General features: G+C 50.0%; 1 protein-coding gene across 1 annotated transcript in view; it reads left to right on the top strand.

Moving 5' to 3' along the window:
• Rasgrf1 (Ras protein specific guanine nucleotide releasing factor 1) overlaps positions 1–18882 on the top strand; it is a 105265-nt gene extending 86383 nt beyond the window's left edge. Inside the window, exons 22-27 of the mRNA XM_004999636.4 lie at positions 448–532; positions 2593–2790; positions 5846–5925; positions 10847–10964; positions 11766–11834; positions 17638–18882. Coding sequence (XP_004999693.1) covers positions 448–532; positions 2593–2790; positions 5846–5925; positions 10847–10964; positions 11766–11834; positions 17638–17730 — 643 coding nt within the window. The 3' untranslated portion in view covers positions 17731–18882. The remainder of the gene's footprint in view (positions 1–447; positions 533–2592; positions 2791–5845; positions 5926–10846; positions 10965–11765; positions 11835–17637) is intronic.
• The last annotated feature ends 700 nt before the right edge of the window (positions 18883–19582 follow it).

Genomic DNA, 19582 nt, shown 5'->3' with positions numbered 1-19582 from the left:
GAGCCTCTCCTGACCACTTGTCACATGGGGCCTGGTGGTCTCTGGCTTCCCATGAGGTTACCAGCACCAGAGCAACCTGATGGCTTGCTGGCAGGTCCTTTATCCTTTCATCTGCCCCTCTGTGTCATCTTCTGTTTCCCTACAATGTGACAGACATGGAGCTTTCCCCACCATAAAGAAGGCCCTTCCTCACTCAAACTCACAGCCAGTGCCAGGCCACTCCTGTGTCCTTCTAGCCTTGTGCTAACCCTGTGCAGACAGAAACCCAAGGCCATGGGGCACAGCAGGACTGAAACCCTGCAGCCTGTGCAGGGCAGCAGCCAGAATCAGCCCAGAGCCTGGCAGGGGGCACACCCTGGAAACAATGCCCTCAAATGGCAAAGGAATGGTGCTGTGACATGGACAGCAGCCCTGACCACATGTGCCTGGCCCTGCTCCTTCCTGCAGGGAGTTCTTTGGACAGGGCTGGATGAAGCTGGAGAAGAATGAGAGGACCCCCTACATCATGAAGACCACCAAGCACTTCAATGACGTGAGTGTGGGTGGGTCCCACTTCACCCTTCCTGTCTCCAGGCCTTTCCTAGGCAAGATCTACATGGGCTGCAGGCAGCAGGCCATCCAGGCCCTTAGGCACCCCCTGGCCTCACCTCTGTCTGTTAAGTGGGGACACTGAAGAGCCAGGCAGAGATTAACTGGGACACTCACACAGGCGGCCCTGGATGGGTGAGGGAGAGTAGGGTTGGTCCTCAGAGCAGTTGTTGTAGGGGGCTGGAGGAGAGGCAGGGAGGCTGAGTGCAGTGTGGTTGGCAGCACTTTGGTACTTGGAATGCATGGTTCAGCTGGCAAAAGCCAGTGGCATCCATGTGCCTGGCTGAGACCCTCGAGCCTCCCATGTGCCGGCCAAGAACATCCACTCCCCAGAGGGGATGAGGTGTGTTCTGCCCACCTCAGGCCTTCCATAGTAAATGAGACAGCACTACAGGATCACCCCCAACAACATGAGGGCCCCGGAGCTGCTGAGGGTTTCCAAGTATCCCAGGGCAGGCTCAGCAGCCCGGGTACCAGCTCCACAGCCTCTGCCTCCCGGACTCCAGCCCAGCCACCCTGAGGAAAGCAAGCAAGCAGAGCATTTGTGTGTGCAGCATGCAGACCCGGAGACTCACACATGCCTGTGGCCCTGGGATGGAAATCCAGGCACCAAGCAGGGCGCCTGGACAGCTCCTAGCACCCCACCCACCCTGCATGCCCAGGGTGGAGGACGGGATACAGTACAGAGCAATCGAGCACTGTGCTGTTGGGCTGCTGGGCGACACCAGCTCAACCATTGCCCATGAATGGAGGACGTCCTCATCTTACCACGAGTGAATGTGGACTTTACAGTCTTCTTCCTTCAGACTTTTCGTGTGGTAAATGATGGTCCCAGTTTTTCTCATATTCAGAGATCCTTGAATCCCAGAGCCAAATCCACTGGGCGGGAAAAAAAAAAAACACTCACTACCCTAACAAGCCAATGTTACACTGTTTTTCTTTGAAGAAATGGATTAGTCAAGTCTTCCAGAAAAAAGAGAAAAAAGGAATCCCTGCCACTTTAATCTAGGAAGCCAGCATCAAAGTCAACACCAAAGATAGACAAGAAAGGAAAAATCACACAGCTGCCCTTCCTTTTTTACTGAGCTAAGCATTGAACCCAGGGCCTTGTGCATGCTGGCCAAGTGCTCCAACATTAGGCCATACCCAACCTCTTTTTATTTTATTGGAGACAAGGTCTCACTAAATTGTCCAGATTGAGCGTCAAACTTGGGATTGCTCTGCGTCGGTCTCCAGGGCATCTGAGCTTACAGACGTGTAGCACTGTGCCCCGCTCACCAGTAGTCTTTTTTTTTCTTTATGACAATTACAGGTGGTTAGAAAGTTGTGAGGAAATGTGGAAATGTGCAGGGAGGTCAGTACTTCTGCTGTACCACTTCCTGGTCCCTGCATCCCAGCTTCTCCCCCAGCAATTTCCAGACCTAGCCAACTTGGGTTGTGTGTGTGTGTGTGTGTGTGTGTGTGTGTTATGCTCCAGGTACGGAACCCTTGGAGATTCCCCTCCTGCATGTGTCCGATTCCCAGAGCCTGCAGGGTAACTCCTTTGACCCATGAACCTTGAAACCTCTCAGCCAGGGTCTAGAGAGGACTCCCACAGGTATTCAACTAGGTTACATTAAACTTCTGTATTTATTATGAAAAAAGTGACATGTTTATATTCTCTCTTTTTCCATTATTCAAGCCTTTTGTATTCTTGGTAACTTTTTTCCATGTAACATCCTCCATGTTTCTCATTAATTTAAGTCTTTTGTTAATTTACAAATCCCCATTATTATTTTGAAAGTGGTCTCTTTTTCATTGTATTTTCCAACTGGTTATTGCTAATTATAGGAAGGTGTTTTATTTTCATAGGTTGAGTCTTTACACAGCTATCCTAGTTGTTTTCTGGAGCATCCTTTTTGGAATTTTCAATCAGGCGATCGTGTCAGCAAAGAATGATGATTTGCTGGCTCAGAAGGACTTATTCCTCTTACTTTTTTCCTGTTTTACTGCATTGATTTAAAGATCAGCAACTTGATCGCTTCCGAAATCATCCGTAACGAAGACATCGGTGCCCGGGCTAGCGCCATTGAGAAGTGGGTGGCCGTGGCCGACATCTGCCGCTGCCTGCACAACTACAATGCCGTCCTGGAAATCACCTCCTCCATGAACCGCAGCGCCATCTTCCGGCTCAAAAAGACCTGGCTCAAAGTCTCCAAGCAGGTGTGGGCAGAGGCTGGCACCCCTGTGGCTCGGTGCTGGGCGGAGTTAGGCAGGGAGACCCGGGCGGCCACTGGGTGCCTACAGGCAGGCAGAGGCCTGGGTAAGGCCTCCTGGTTAAACAGACCTGACCTGTCTGTTAGCACGACCGAGCATCAGGCCCACGGATGTGGCTTTGGAGTGATTCACACCCCAGCAGAGAAAGTACAAGACCATGGTTGTTGGTGCCAATGCTCTGCCTCTGAGTGAGGCAAATGTGGGGGCTTCATGGGGTCCCTCCTGCCAGGTCTGCGTGGTGGCTAAGATGACTGTCACATGATCTCTTACTGGGATACTAATTTTACTGGCCCTCTGGCCACCAGAGTTAGGTGACCCTGTTTCCCACCAGATAATTGGTTATCTTAGGTGTGAGCTTGATCGTTGTTCATTCACAGTACCATTTGTGAAACTCTGGAGCCCTGGGGAGCTCATCATCTGGGCTGGTTTGGCCAGTGCAGATTCGGGCAGAGATGGCCACAAGGCCTGGGGCTGGACCAGCTCAGCACCTTTGCTCCTGCCCTGCTGTGTCAGCACAAGGTTATCCTTTCCAGAATGTTTCCAACAAAGCTCATCTTTCTTTTCCCTGGGGATCTCTGGCATCCACTTTTTTTTGGTACCAGAAATCAAACTCAGGGTCTTGCGCTTTCCAGGCGGGCACTGTGCCACTGAGCAACACCCTCAGCCCACATTCTGCACTTCTTGACCATGTTCTTCAGCCTCTTCCAGGGTTGGCTTTTCTGAAGTCTTCTGTTCTCTTCCGAGACTATGCACAGAAGAAAGTCAGTAGGCAGTGTATACTGTTCAGAACCTGGGGCAGAATGACCTGGTCCAAAATATAGAGGGGCCTCTGGCCTCTCCCGTGTCTGTGAGGCTGGGTCCAGCTGCCTTCCAGCCCTTCCACCCAATTGAGAGTTGTGTCTTCAGAATCACTGTCACTCTACAGCATCCCCTGGACTTGTGATCTACCAAAAGTCACGTTCTGGAGGGTGCCAGAAATCCTGCCCCAGATTCTTATTTCATCACTCCTTTAAATGTGCTGGCTCACAGGAATAGGTGCCACATGCTGTCCGGCCCAGTCCGGAGTCTAGCATTCAATGCACTTTGGGACTTTTCATGCCTCCTTCTTCTTTCATCCCTCTCCCCATCCTTTCTGTAAACTGTCACTCTTCTTCCTCCCTCACAGGATGGTACCAAAGAGTGGCTGTGCTTTGTGTGCTTCTCCTCCACGCTCAGTGGGGATGGTTGTGTTTCAGTAGGGGCAAAATCTTCTCTTTGGCAAGTAATTCATTTTGACCTCTTGGGGAGGAAACACTCTTGCCACTAGAAAGCATCCATTCAGCAAACAGAAAGGGCAGTCATCTTCCTGTCCCCAGGACAGGCTTTTGGCTTGGTCCCAGTTTCAGTGACCTACCAAGCCCTGACCCCTTCTCCCCACTAACACTGCAGCAGAGATGCCCAAGGCCTGGTTCTGGGGAGCACTGGAGTGTGCAAGCTGCTGGCTCAAAACACTTTGGCTTCCCAGGCCATTTAACACCCTACTGACAGAGTGTGATGGGAGAAGCAAGCAACATAGCCAGCTCAGAAATGTGGAAGAAATCCAAATGTGCTCAGTCAGAGCCACAGCCCAACCCTTTCCTGAGGTGTACAGGAAAGCTACACATCAGAACAGCTTCTGTATATTCCCAGGGCCTCAAGCCTGGGGACACTTCACCTGGAGCTGTGAGGACCTTCTAAGCTAGCCTCTGCTCTCCCAGTCTACCCTGTCTGAACTAATACCACCCACAGGGAACCCTGGCACTGCCCTCCACTTCACAGGGTGGCACACCAGGGTCCACGGGGGTGAGGGGGCAGAATGACTTGCCAGTGGGAGGAGGAGGAGACAGAGCCTACAGTGCTGTCCCAGATGCCTCTCTGTGTAGGGGAAGACAGGGACCAGGAGGATCACTGGGGCTCACACTTCTCTTGGGGGTTTGGCGTGGAGACACAGCAGCTCTACCCTTCTTTCCCCTCGAAGGACACACATGAATCTTCTAGCTGCGTGAAGACTTTGGTTGTTGTTTTCTGTGGGTAGAGTTCTCAGATAAAATCTGACCCAAAGACTGAGCACATTTTTTTTAGCTTTTTATTTATTTTGAGATAAGGTCTTGCTGAAACACAAAGTTGACCAGACTAAGCTTAAACTTGGAATCCTCCTGAATCAGCTTCCTGGCGTGCTCGGATCACAGCGATGCCTCTGTGCCCTTTGTCCACTGAGCACCTCTTGGTCCCTGGGGCCAGGTGATCAGCACTTCTGGTCCTGCAGCACACAGCATTCTTGAGTGTAGTTTCTCAGCCATGCTCTGGATTTTGGAGCTCTCCCCAGAGCCAAGCTCTGGGGAGAAAGCACTGATCCATCTCACCTTTAATAAACGAGGGCACTGAGGTCACTAGAAGTAAAGGACTTCCCTAGACCTCCTTGGGGGAAGAGCTCGAAGCCAGGCCAAGGCAGCACACTCTGTGGATTTCACTTGGCCTCTTCAGCCAGACTCCAGCCTTGGGGACTCTGAACCAGCCCATGGAGGCTTAGCACTGAGCAAACTCTTACCATGTGGTCTCTTTTGTACCAGGCCTTTTCTCCCCGAGATCAGTCCATCCACGGTCTTTTATCTTGGTTCTTAAGTTTGGATGGTGTTCTGGAGTGAAGGTGTGAGAAGATGGGCACATTGTCTGGGTATAGCTTGTGAAGAGATCCCAGTAGTGGTCTGGCTGTGGGCTCCATGGGGCCACTCACCAGGACCTTCTGACGCAAAGACCTCCTGAGGCTGTGCACATGCAGACCCCACACCAGCTTCTGTGTTCTGAGTGGTGTGCAAAGGCAGACAGGAAGCAAAGACCCAGGCTAAGTCCTGAGGAGGCCAGGGGTGATGCTGGCAGATGCAGGAGGCCCAGGTACAAGGCAAATGTGGCAGCATGCTGGAGTGGGGCCAGGGCCATGGGCCGTGACACAGGCCATGTGTCAAATGCTTCTAATTCCTTCTAGACAAAAGCCTTGATTGATAAGCTCCAAAAGCTTGTGTCATCAGAGGGCAGATTTAAGAATCTCAGAGAAGCTCTGAAAAAGTAAGTCGTGTGTCATTTTGTCACTGTTATGTTTAAAATTACAGACCTGCTGTGCAGAGGCCTGGCTAAGCCACATAGCCCAGGCAGGATGTCTGTCTGTCTGCCTGTCCTGTCTACCACGAGACCCCTAGATTTATGATCCCATGCCAAGTCAGCTTTCCCCACCATCTCCAGGGCTGGTGGCACTTTCTGGGAACAGCACAGGAATCATCATGGTCACAACAGCTGTGGCTTTCAAACATACTTATTTGTATTTTAATAATTCTGAATCAGGTTATATCTTCAACACAGTGGGTTTATTTAAGGTGGTTATATCTTGTTTTTCATTTGAGAGTTAGTCATCAAAATCAGAGGGCATTTTAGGGATAGTACCATCTTGGAACCGAAGAAATGTAATCTTAGAGTGAATCGGGCCTTCCAGTTTGCAAAGAGCTTCCCTGACTGTTGCACATGTGACCTGACATGCAAGATGGTCTCCCAGCCAGGCGCCTCCGGGCATTTGCACCTGGATGATTCTTTGCTGTGGGAGGCTGCCTTGTGCACAGTAGGTCCTTTAGCAGCATCACTGGCACCTGCCCACAGATTCTGATGTATCCAAAAACATCCCCAGAGACACAGAACTAACTGTCCCTCCAGCTCTGTTTTTGACAGCTGAGGAGCAAGCAGCTGTGCCAAGGATGCATAGCTTTGCTTGGGCTGACTGCAAGGCCAGTCCCACTAGGTTGGCCGAGGCCTCTCCTGAAAGCAGCAGCTTGGCTGCTCTGCACACTTTGTGGCCTCATAAACTTGTGAACTGTGGGCTTTACCATTATCAACCCTGCTGGGCACTCACTCCAGCTTCTTTTGATGATTCCTGTGGTGTCTCTTTTACTTCTGGCCTGAGTAGCCACTCACCTTGGAGAGATGCTGGGAGCTCCTGAGGGTACCTGGTCCCAAGGTACCCACTGGGATCACTGGCCTGGCACCTGGGCACCAGATAGGCAGATCCTCTGGCCCTGGATGGCAGCTTGGGTGTCCTGTACAGCCCAGTCCACCAGCTCATTACAGCCTCGTGTTCTGCAATTCTAAACTGCCCTCCCTAGTTCCGTGTGCCATCATTGTCTTGGCCATCTGCACTTTGTGTCCTCAGACAGATGTTGCTGCCTCTGTGCTGTCTGGCTGCTTCCCCTACACCAGGGCTCCCTGCGCTGTGAGGAGCATCCCTGTCCTGCGTTCTCCAACTTACCTATCTGCCCCGAGCCTTGCCCCATGTCCCTCCTCACATGCTGCCTTCCACACAGCCTCACTACCATTTATCCCGCCTCGGCCACCCCATCTGTCTGAGTCCTCCTCTGGCTGTCTTTCCTCTCAGGTTCTTGCACTCAGGGTCTGAGTGCTTCCCCCAGTGCTCTGCTGCTGGCTGCATGGGCAGAGGTGGCCTTCCCTGAGTCTGTGAGTTAAGACCTCTGTGCCAGATAAGCCAGTCTCATGGATGAAGAGAAGCTAAGGTTTTCATATGCAGCAAGGTCACAGGGGCCCTGACAATGTGTAACAGGCAAGGAGCAATGCAGGAGCGAGGTAGCAGTCTGCAGGCACTGCAGGTGACCTCAGACATGGAGCCCACAGCAACCTCCCTGTGGGGCTTGCAGCCCTGTTCATGTTTCCTTAGGAATCATTTCCAGCCTGTGATTAAGATCTGCAACCTCCTACTGGCAGCTGCAGCAGAATGGCTTGCTGCCTTTACTGGCTGAGATCTCACCCTCAAATGCCACACCCAGCCACCCAGCCACACTCAAACATACCTTGGCTCACCCACACTCCTTGCTGAGCTCACCCCTTCAAGCCCCTACCTGGGAGCCATCCCTTCTCAGCCCCTCCCATCACCCACTCACTGACCAGAGTCTTTCCAGAGTTCCACACACACAAATGCAGCCAAGAGCTAAGTTTGGCAGTTCTAGAGCCAACTCCATTTGCCTGCCCTTTCCATGCCCAGCCCAACACACTGGTATTTCTGTACCTTTTGTCATCATTCAAAGGAAAGTGGGACTGGGCTCTGTCTGAGGCTGCTCCTCTGAATTAAAGGGGGTGCATCTCTGGAGGACACTGACAGCAGTTGCTATCGTGCTACCCTGGCACTGGAGAATGGGGTGCAGGCACAAGGCTGGAGCTATGATCCAGAGTTCCAGAGCCCCCGCATCCCAGTCCCCAAGGGCCTGCTTCTTCCCAGGACATGACAGACAACTGTGGGTTCTTGTGGTAATAAGCAAGGGAGCCCTCTACCCCCATGATAACCATCTCTCCTCTCAGCACCCCCTCATCTACTCCAGAATCTGCAGTCCAATGGCCAGGTGTTTGGTCACACAGCCCAGTTCCTCCCAGCTGTACCTCGCAGGCAGTCAGGGGCTCTGCTGCCATCCAAGGGCTGTCTGTAGGAGCTAGGGCTGTGGAAGAGGCTGGTTTCTGCCCAGGTGAAGCCATATACCCCCAGGGAAGGAGCCTGACACACTATGTGCCCTCATTCCGGTACTCAGTGTTGCTTGGGCACCAGGCACAGCATCTGTGAGGTCCTTGGGCCATTCTCAGTACCCCAGCTCCAGGTACGTGTAAGCAGAGACACTACTGATGAAAGTGCTCCAGTGCCCTCATAGGCCGCACCAAGGTGCTAGGTGAGAGCAGAGCTCAACAGACAGCTGCTGGCATCCCCTGAAAGTACCTGGACTACACATCATCCACGATCCTGCAGTGGACTATAGAGCCCCCTCAGTGTCAGGGAAGCCTACCCCCAGCCATGAGAGAGCCATTGAGGGTTAAGCCCTCTCTGAATGTCCTCTCCCCAGGGTTATGTGCAGAGGGAGCAGGAGAGTGGGGCAGGTGGACAGGTCAGGGGAGTGTGTGAAGTGAGCTGGGTGAGAGGGACAGGTAAGGGAGAATGGGTGGGAGGAAAGGTGTGGTGGATGAGGAAGACTGGAGGAAAAAGAAAGGTGGGGTGATGGGGTGAGTAAAGGGGACAGATGAGGAGGACATAGTAGGGTGTGACAAATGAGGGGTAGATGAACAGGACAGGTGAGGGAGACAGCGATGGGGCAACAGGTGCTTGGGAAAGGGATAGGGTAAGGATAGGTGAAGGGGGATGGATGAGGGGAGGCAGGTGCAGGGCACAGGTGTCAGGACCAGTGAAGCCAGAGTGCACCCACAAGCCTGCCCATCAGCAGGACACCACAGCCTCCCAGCCCACAGCCACTGTTGAGATCTTTGCCTTATTTCTTCATAAGGGCCACAGCCTCAGACTCCAGTCTAATAGAGGGAAATGAAAGGCAGCACAGTGACAGCTGTCTCTGAGAAGGGCAGAGCATCCCATGCAGCTCTTCTGCACCTGGACAAGACTGACCCCATCTGGGGACAGACCTAGGCTCGTGTGTGCCGGGCAAGTGCTCTAGCTCTGGAATGCATCCCCACCCTGAACTTCATATCTGTCCTGTCCCAAAGCATGGCTACCCCTATTTACAGATGTATAATATACAGCAGGCTGGGGGTATAGCTCAGGGGCAGACACTGGTGTAGCATGTGAAGGCCCTGGGTTCCATCCCCAGCATTGGTGTGTGTACACCCATTCGCAGCCTGCTGTGCAAGTGTAAATATGCATGACAAGAGCAAAGGTCTCACAGACATCTGCCTTCATTCCACACAGGGACCTTGACATTTCCCAGTCTGGTCCACTTTTTAATCTGGCCGGCATCTTCTAAACTGATTCTTACAGCTACAAAAGGCACAGTTAGAAAACCTGTTACCACATACCCGACAGCTGGTGCCCACCCTATCACAACCACTCCAACCCTGTTCCTGCTGAATTTACTTAAGTTTCCTTTAAATTAAATCACTTATTCTCTCAAATACGTTTAAATAAGTACGTTTTAGATCACTAGAATAAATGGCAAACTCAGCATACTTACTGAAACTGCAAGAGTATCATGGAAAAATATAAAAAGAGAGCATCATTCAGTTCTGTCTGGGTAGTAATGATTCCCAGCTCAGACACTGAGATGGTCCCTGTTTGCTTAAAAAGGAAAAAAACTGGGGAGGAGATGCTAGTGTGGGAAGTGTCACAACTGGCACCAAATGCAGTGCTTAGGGTGCCAGGCACAGCTGGAGACCAAGACCTCTTAAGATGCATGTTGATGTTAAGATGATCGCTGCACCCCGACCAGAGTCAGCCTCCAGGCCATCTCAGGCTGCCCTTGCTGCTATTCGTGCACATAAGGGCTGAGCTCCAAGCCTAGGACCCCACGGCAAGCAGGGGAAGGGTGTGGCCAGATGCCTGTTCTCTCTGCCACCCTGCCCATCTTGCATCCCAGCAGCGTGGCAGGGTTGTCCAGATGCCACAAGAAGACAAGTGTGTTGGGCTGGAAAGGAGCTGAGCACTAAGTGATGAGCCCCAAAAGGCAAGGGGTGTCCAGCCCAGAGCACAGTGGCTTTGGATGCTGGGATGGCTGTCAACCAGCTCCCTCTCCCAAAAACAGCATGTGTCTGTATATGTGCACACATACACATCATGCACCATCACTCTCCAGGGACTCCCAGGAAAATGCTGCCAAAGACAAGCATTGCCACGGGGTCTCTGGCAGGGCCAGGATGCTGTGTGGCAGAGGGGGCCACTGGGCATATGGGTGGGACTCCAGGGCTCAGTGGCACTGGGTGGCATGGCTGGGGATAGGGTAGGGGAGGTGCAGAGAGAAAGTTGGCTGAAGCCTTGGTAACCCCTTGTCCCCCTATGCAGGGGACAGACCATGGGCCCAGCTGGTAGCCGAGGCCTGACCTTTGCTTCCTTCCTAGAAAGCAGAAACTCTCTGACTGTAGCTGGGGACAGGTGCATGCTGGTGGTCCTGTTCTTAGCTTGGTTCCTCTTTTAAGTGAAACACTTCTGTGAATGCCATTTGCTCCCAAGCTGTGACCCTCCTTGTGTCCCTTACCTGGGGATGTACCTCACTGACCTGGCCTTCATCGAGGAGGGAACTCCAAACTACACGGAGGATGGCCTGGTCAACTTCTCCAAGATGAGGATGGTATGTTTCCTGGGAGGTGGGAACGGGCCCCCAAACTCAGCTGTCCTCAGGCCCCAGGCACTTTGACTCTGGAGTGAGTGCCCCCAGTAAGCCTGAGGGGCAGGGTAAGGTATCCTACAGATGGGTAAGGAGAGGCTTTAGAGGTTGAAGAACTGACCCAAAGTCATCCAAGCCAACTCTGGAGCAGGGGGACTCCAAGCTGCCAGGGAAACCATGCATAGCACTTACCAACCCTCAAACTTTCCGCAAAATGCAGGACGGAGGTCCCGAGGAGGCAGAGGCTTTCCTTGCTCCAAACTGGAGAACCCCACTCGCTCCATTTTGGTACCACAGGCTTTTCTGTCAAGCAGTGCTGGGACTCGCTGCCATAGCAATGGGCCAGGCCTTCCACACTGCCTCTTGAGACACACTGCAGTGGCTTTAGCACTTGCTGGAGGCCCAGGGTTGTTTCCAGTGTGGGGTCACCCAAGCCCCTGATTCAGAGGAGAGGATGTTTCCCCTCTCAACCACATTAGCACAGCTGGCTCCCAGACTTAAGAAGTGTCACCTTCGGAAGCAGGTTGCCGGCTTCAGGAAACCTGAGCTGGCCTTGGTGGCACACACCTGTAAAGCAAGTCCTCTGGAAGGCTGAAGTAAGGGGATCACAAATTGGAGTCCAACCCTGGCAATTCAGCAAGATGCTGTTTCAAAATAAACAATGGGAGGAGGAGCTCAGTGCAAGATTCATACCTGAGCCATTTGGTCACACAAAGTGAGGTGGTGCAGGGTGAGCAGACTTCTGAACTACCTGCCTTCCCGCAGATATCCCACATCATCCGGGAGATTCGCCAGTTCCAACAAACTGCGTACAAAATCGAGCACCAAGCAAAGGTAAGTGCGTGGTACCCATGGCCTGGTCTTGCTCAGTTCCTTCCTTGCTGGCACGCCCTTTCATCCCATAGGCCCAGGTGCATCTGTCCCAGGTCAGAAAGGAGCTGTCCTTCATTCCTCGTTTCACTGTGACCTCGGTGTTAGCCAAGTCCAAGCCCCCAAGGCGGGCAGGGCTGGGTGTAAATACACTTTTTGAAAAGTACTGTTATCGTCAGGGATTTAGCTCAGTGGCACAAGAGCCTGCCTGGCAAGCTCGAGGTTGTGAGTTCAATCTCTGGTACAAAAAAAAATGGAAAAAGAAAAGCACCAGTTCGTAAGTCACGAAACTCACAGACGTTGCTCCCACACCTCAAAGTGTCCCAAGCTTTTTTTGATCTGTGTCCCAAGCAATCTACAACCAACAGATGCATTTTTCATACTATAAGACAGTCTGCCATGTACTCCTCAGCTCCTTCTCTTTCTCCTTAATGATGCAGCTCAGGGACAGCTATGGTCTAGACAGGAGCTCTGCAGCCTTTGAGGCTACAAAGAATCCATGTGCCTCACCTCCCCTATGCTGACAGGGGTCCAGCTCTCTGTGCTTGTGCTGTGGAAAAGGCCCAGAGCAACACATTTTCCCCTCGCAGGCTTTGCTGCGTGCCTGTCCAGCCCCACAACCAGCTCTGCAAGCCTCAAGTCTGCCTCCTGAAGGCCAAGATTTGGGCTTGTTTGTGGGTTGAGGCACAAGAAGCCTCTGGAAGTTGACTTCAAGCCTCCTCCACTGTCCCCTTCCTGAGTCCAGTGCTGGGGCGTTGTCTACTCAGTCACTTGGAGCAGCTGACATCCAGAAGCCTCGTTCAGGCTGAAAGCAGGTTCCTACCAAGGCTGGGCTCCGCATCTGGAAGGAGACAGGGAGGCAGGGCCTGGGGTGCTCAGGGCGGAGAAGCCCCTGATGGAAGAGGAATTGTGGTGTGCAGTGGGAGAGCCTGTGGCTACAGAGGACAGCATCACACCCACCTGAAGGAGAGTTCAAGGTCAGTCCAGGCAACATAGGAAACCAAAAAACAACACAAAACAGTTGGCAGGAAGACAACTCTAAACCCAGTTAACATGAAAACCATGTGAGTACTAGAAGATATATCTAAAATGATCTTCCCACTAGAAACAATGCAAGCCACATATATAATTTTAAATGTTCTAAAAGGCCAATTAAAAAAAGAGAAAGAGAAGAGCCAAGGACCAGAGAAGTAACTCAGTGGTCAAACTCTTGTGCAAGGAGCATCCTGAGTTGGATCCTCAGCACTGAAAAAAAAAGGGGGAGTAAAAAGTAAAAAAAAAAATAGGTGAATTTGAGTCAAGCATGGTGGTGTGTGCCTATAATCCTAGGGCTAAGGAGGCAGAGGCAAGAGGATCACCATGAGTTTAAGGCCAGCCTTTGAACTCATTAGGACTACATAATGAGACCTTGTCTCAAAAGAGGAAGAAAGGAAAGAAAGAAAGAAAGAAAGAAAGAAAGAAAGAAAGAAAGAAAAGAAAGAAAGAAAGAAAGAAAGGAAGGAAGGAAGGAAGGAAGGAAGGAAGGAAGGAAGGAAGGAAGAAAGAAAGAAAGAAAGAAAGAAAGAAAGAAAGAAAGAAAGAAAGAAAAGATAGGAGAAAGACATCAGTGTAGTTTTATATGTAGTGTGTATATTTAGCGTGTGTGCGTAGATGGCACTGTACATTGACCCCGAGCCACTCAGTCTACCAGGGAAGACCGAGGTTTGGATCTCACCGAAGTCTTCCACTGCTGTACCCTCTGCCAAGCTCCTGCCTCCTTGCTCATAAAAGCTCTTATACAAGGCTGGGACGAATGTTGTGGTATCAGAGGGTGACACCTTGATAAAACGTATTCTATAAATGCATCACAGCAGAATTTGAGCCGTGAGGGACACAGGCCCTGGGATGGGTGGGTGAGGAACCTGATGAAGCTTATCATTGGGCAAAAGAAAGGTATTCAGTGAGAGGGTTTCGCGGCAAGGTGGAAGTGTGTAAAGCCGTGGGTCTCAAGCTTTGGTGTGCATCACAGGTTCACCAGAAAGAGTGTCTTTTACTGGTTGTAACTTAAGTGAAATGACGATCAGAGCTGAAACTACGTCTTCCTGAGAGCATGGCCTTGGAAAACACTCTCGAGGAAGAAACCCAGAATTCCTGTTCATACAGCGTGTACTGCTATAAACACCTGAGGCCTGCTACTTTATAAAGAAACAAAGTATATTCGGTTCATTGTTCTGAAGGTCCTGGCTGGGTGCTGGGCCTCTGCAGGCCTCCTGGCAGGTGGTGTCTGCACCAGACAGAAGACAGGCAACACCAGTCAGTCTCCGGCCCTCCACGGCAGCAGCTGGGGACCAGACCTCCAACATGGGAAGGCTTGGGAAACAGCGTGTCACCACGTTCGTGCGCAGTGTAAACAAAACGGAGCCGCAATAACTGAAGCCACATCACAGAAAGCATGCATCGTGGCACTTTTGATATGAAATACCAAAACCTCTGAAAACCGCTGACGTACCCAACAACGGGGGACGCCTTAGGAAAATCTAGTGCAGTAAAGTGAGGTGGTACGGCAGACATTTCTCACTGCAGTGTAAGCGATGGGATACCGGCGGATGCTGTTCAGTCAATGTTACACTGTAAGAACCAGAAGGCCACACAAAAATGAAAATGGCTGTTTCATAGTCATAGGATTATGGGCTTTTTTCCCTCCAAATATTTATTTAAAATCATGTTGTTTCTTCCATAACAAAGTCATACTATGAGAAAACTGACCATTTGCATGAGCAGCATTTGGGAACTGCAGTTTGCCCCACCCAAAGCCACAAAGGTTCCAGCCACGTGGGGCTGCATCCCAAGGCACTGGGATCGCAGTGCTCTGAAAAACCCCAACAGTTACCAAAAAATGTCAGGGTTTCTTCTGTCTCTTGTCATCTTTTGAACTTTTCCCCCAAGCTCTGATACAAATAAATATTACTGCTCCTCAAGCATCTTTCTTCAACAGCTTTGATAAAATGGTGTTGGCCATCAGTCTTCCACTAAAGGAGAAAACTGATCTTCACCACCCTCACTGTGGAGAAAACCAATCAGTCAAGATCCCCAGAGAGTCTGAGAGTACAGAGGATTGTGTGTTCCAGAAGGGACTCAGAGCTGCTAGTGAGGGCCGAAAGACTAGCCTGTGTCACAGGGTTGCACCATGCTATATCTGTCATCAGTCTGGGTTGAGCCACACTGTGACACCCCAAATCATCTTCCTACAGGTGCCAGCACGAGCTGTTAACCACAGGGTAATAATCATTCCAAGCTAAAGCTGTAGCTCAGAGGTAACACGTTTGCCCTGTGTGTCAAGATCCTAGGTTTGATTCCAGCATTGCAAAAACATCCTCCATCGTCTCCTTATCATGACATCTCTTTGGGTCCTGGCCTAGATCTCCAATCTCCCAAATGAGTGTACCGTGAAGGCTTAAATAAATGAGATAAGTGGTATGATTTTAGGGCTCCAGGAGGATCAAAACCCTCTGTAGAGTTCATAACTCTGGTGACTTAGACAGGGAATGTGTCTAGGCAGCCTGTGTTTATTATTATTTTTCAAACAATGCAGGAAGCTGAGCAGGCCTTGGGAGTGGGTCAGGGAGTTTGCCAAGTAACAGATTATGTTTAATTTAGGAGAACTATTTTATGTTAACTTCAGAGAAGTATCTTAGGAGAAGATATCCATGTTGCATTTCACTACAGGAGTTTAGATGCCTGCAGCTACAGTCTTTATTTAGTTAACTGGAGACAAGGCCAGGTGTCCTCAGCTGTTGACCTTATCTTGCCCTTTGAGACATCTCTTTGTTCTCCAGTCGGCCATGTCCTGGCCATGCTGAATCCCTTGCACGTGTGTTCAGTTTCCAGTTGCTCCCAACAGCATCAGTGACTTTTAATCAGTATGCTACACAGCTGGATCTGAACTCCACAGAGGTAGACAAAACATAATTCAGAACTGGGCATGGTGGTGCATACATGATCTCTGCACTCTGGGAGGCTGAGGCAGGAGGACTGCAAATTCAAGCCAAGCCTGGGTAACTTAGTGAGGCCCTATCTCAATAAAAATTTTAAGGGCTAGAGATGTAGCTCATTGTGAAGACCCTGGATTTTAATCCCCAGTACCTCTCTCCACACACACACATAAAATGGAATAGAGGCTTGATTTTTCTCAAGTAGCTATCAGAAGATTTTCAAATGCATAATAAGAAATATAATTGTTTCTTTTGTACTCTGGGGTTGGGGTAGAGATGTTTGGTTCCAAATGATTGACAAGTCTTAGAAAGACTCTAGAGCTGGGGCTTCCTGAGAGATTTGGACTCTGATCTTTGATGACACATTTCATGTGGAATTTGGCCAAGGGCTTGAGAACAAGAATGGGTGGGGAGGAAGAGGAAAGACAAGCACTTAATTTCTGAGGGTAAGCTGTCCCCGTGGCCCACTCTAACATTTTTACCTTTGAACCTCTTCAGTCAGGCCCTCAGTTTCCACTTAGTTCTTCGTGCAAGAAAAACCACATGCCACTACATTATGCTAGTGTTTATTTACATTTCCATCCCGATATTTTATTCGGAAACTTTTTAAACAGATAGAAACATTGAAATAATTGGGAATATCCATCCACCAGCCACCTAGATTCAACAACTGAACTTTAAGAAATTTTTAAATGTAGTGCTTGGTATTGAACCCAAGACTTTGTGTATGCTAGGCAAATGCTGTGGCACTGAGCAACACCATCAGCCCACAGAGTTTTTAAACAGAAGACCAAAATACTTTATCAAGGGACCAACAAAAGAAACAGCAGTGGTCATTTTGACTATGTGAAATTTTTTTGGTTATTGTTTTGGGTGCAGTACTTGGGATGGAAGCCAGGGCCTTTGCACTGATCTACATTCCCAGATTCCTTGTCTTAGCTTCTTTCTCATCACTGGAACAAAATACCCAACACCCACAAGGTAAAGGGGGAAAGGTTTATTTTAGCTTATAGTTATAGAGGTTCCAGTCCATAGCTGGCTGTCTCCAAGGCAGTGCAGCATGGAAAGGGGCCTGGCAGAGGACAAACGATCCGTGGCAAGACAGGCAGGAGCAATGAGCCTTGTTTCCCTTCTTATTCCATTTAGACGATAAGCCCGTGGTGAGTGCCACCCACACCCAGGGTGGACCTTCCCGTTATCCATACCCAGAATATGCAAAACCAATCAGTAGATTAATGTGGGTATCACACCCAAGACCTAGTCATTCCCAGACTCATACTGCACGAGGCTTTTGGGGAAAATCTAGATATAAACTATAGCTAAAAAGATATTAGTTATTTTGTTTTTATATAGTTATCTAGTTAGTTTGTTTTGTTTTTGAAGCAGGGTCTCCCTAAGTCATAAAGTTGCCCAGCCTGGACTCAAATTTGCCAACCTCCCAGAATGCTGGCATTATAGATATGTATCACCACATCAGGTCATACATAATTTTTAAAGCAATATTGTTTTGTCTGTGTGATGCTATGGATGGAACCCAAAACATTATGCACTCTACCACTTAGTTACACCCCAGCCTGACTTAGTATTAGTAGTACTATCCAGATAAGCTTTAAGATAGTATTAAATAGTAATGCAACAAGTTCTGTCAAGCTGAGTCCTGACTGAACACATCTCTTGCCTCGTGTGCTATCCTTATGCTTCCCCATGAGAGCATCTGGTCCCAAAGACACCCAGGTCTGAAGTCACCCACTACAGGAGACCCGTAACCTTGCCCTTCCCATCTCCTCTCTTCTCAGGTAACCCAGTATCTACTGGACCAGTCTTTTGTGATGGATGAAGAAAGCCTCTATGAGTCTTCTCTCCGAATAGAACCCAAACTCCCCACCTGAAGCTGCCAGCCAGACCCAGCTGCCGTGTGGACATGTGCTATATGATAGTGTACATATTCGTTTGGTTTCTCTGGATTTTCCTCTTCAGTATGTGCTTCTCCAAGACTACAGATCCGTTCCTGTTCTTAGATTCCTGTAGACTCGGAATACGAATTTCTGCACCGTCTGACTCCCCCCCTGCAGTGCCTGTTTCTCGGAACACTTGTCCTCCTGACCCAGACTCACAGGGGAGGGAGGCAGCACCGCACTGACAGGAGTCTGTGGCTCCAGCCCTGCTTTGCCCTCCCTGCCTGGTACCCAGGCAGTGGCCACCTGGGTGTCCTCCCAGCATGTTCCACGTAGCTATTAGAGTCGGGGGGAGGGGGGAGGGAGAAGCCATACCCCCAAATCCAGTCATTGACAGCTCTTCCTGCTGACAGCGACACCAGTTTCCAAGCAGCTTTTCCAGCCAAAATCACAGGTTTCCCAGTAAGCTGCCCCCCAGTAAGCTGAAAGTAGAGTTCTCTCTACAATGGTGCGTCCCTCTCACCCAGGCTGCCACCTCGGCACCACATTGCTCTTTGCTGTAGGATTCATGCCAGGTCGAAAGAAAAGCAGTCTCCTTAGGGTGGACAGACCCAGAACTTGCAAGGAAAATGTAGTCACAACACCAAATCACAGCAACCTTTGCCAACGGCTGCCCAGCACTCACTGGAAGTCAGGACACGAAAATGGCATTTTTTTCTCCTTTTTGAGCCACCTGATGGTCACCACAAGCTTACATTGAGATGCTCTAAGTACGTATACCTTGTGATAATTAGTACCACACTGTAGAATTAGGAAATCAATAACCAAGTGTTTTTATTGCATATACTGTAGTCCTGTCTAAATGCCTTCTAGCAGGAATATAGTACTGTAGTGCTTATTCTGTGAATATTACCATGTATTTTTTACAGTGTACAGTATAGAGAACACAGGTCCACTCAGAAGTGGCAGGCATGCTCCACTCCGACACACAACTTTTGCTGTAAGCAATACCTAGTGGTATGAGAATTCTATTTCAAGTCCTAAAATATTTCAACTTACAGCTTGTTTGGAAAAAAAATTTCCACTTTTGTAAACATATGTTTCCTGATTACCTCTTGCTAATAAATCTATTCTATCTCAGGGTGAGCAGCGGGCTCTGAGTGGCTTCATTCTCTCACCCAGGTGATACTTAGTGGGCCTTGGCTGGGATAAGAGTTGGGACCACTCAGAACTGGATGGTTTGAATCATGTTGTTACTTGTCAAGTCCTGCAGGCAATGGGGCCCATCTGACAGTCCTTGCTTGAAGTCTCTCTTGGGGATGTAGTCACACAGAAGCCGAGAAACTCATGTGGATCTGGTGGCCAGGATGGTGCCCTCCCATGGCTGGAGACAGGTGAACTGCTGAGAGGAGTATCCCCACACGGCGTCTCTCTGTGACTCCACCTCCACAGTGTGGCAGTCGGGTTCCACAAGTGAGCACCCCATAAGACTTGGGGAGAAGCTGTTCGCAACATTCTGTTCAAACATATCACTAAGGCAGCCTGATCACGAGGGAAGCGAGTTAGACTCTTCTCAACAGGAAGAGAAAAACTGTATAGTCATCCGTCCGTGACTAAAGATATAGCAATTTTCGCTTTTGTTTATTTGTTTGTTTGGTTTTGAGATAGGGTTTCCCTGTTTATTACAGCACTCATGACGAACCCCCTTCCTCAGCCTCCTAAATGCCGAATTACAGGCGTGTGTCACCATGCCCAGTGAGAGACAGCATCTGAGGCCCTCTGTTGGAGGGCATCCCAAGGAAGAAAGTCCAGTGTGATGGGGTGAGGGAGGATTGGGCACAGGATT

This window comes from Cavia porcellus, unplaced genomic scaffold, assembly GCF_034190915.1.
Source record: "Cavia porcellus strain 051 isolate PalLab524CR breed Dunkin Hartley unplaced genomic scaffold, mCavPor4.1 scaffold_6, whole genome shotgun sequence".
NCBI lineage: Eukaryota > Metazoa > Chordata > Mammalia > Rodentia > Caviidae > Cavia > Cavia porcellus.
The sequence above is the reverse complement of the archived record's forward strand: the minus strand, read 5'-3'. Positions and strand labels throughout refer to the sequence as shown.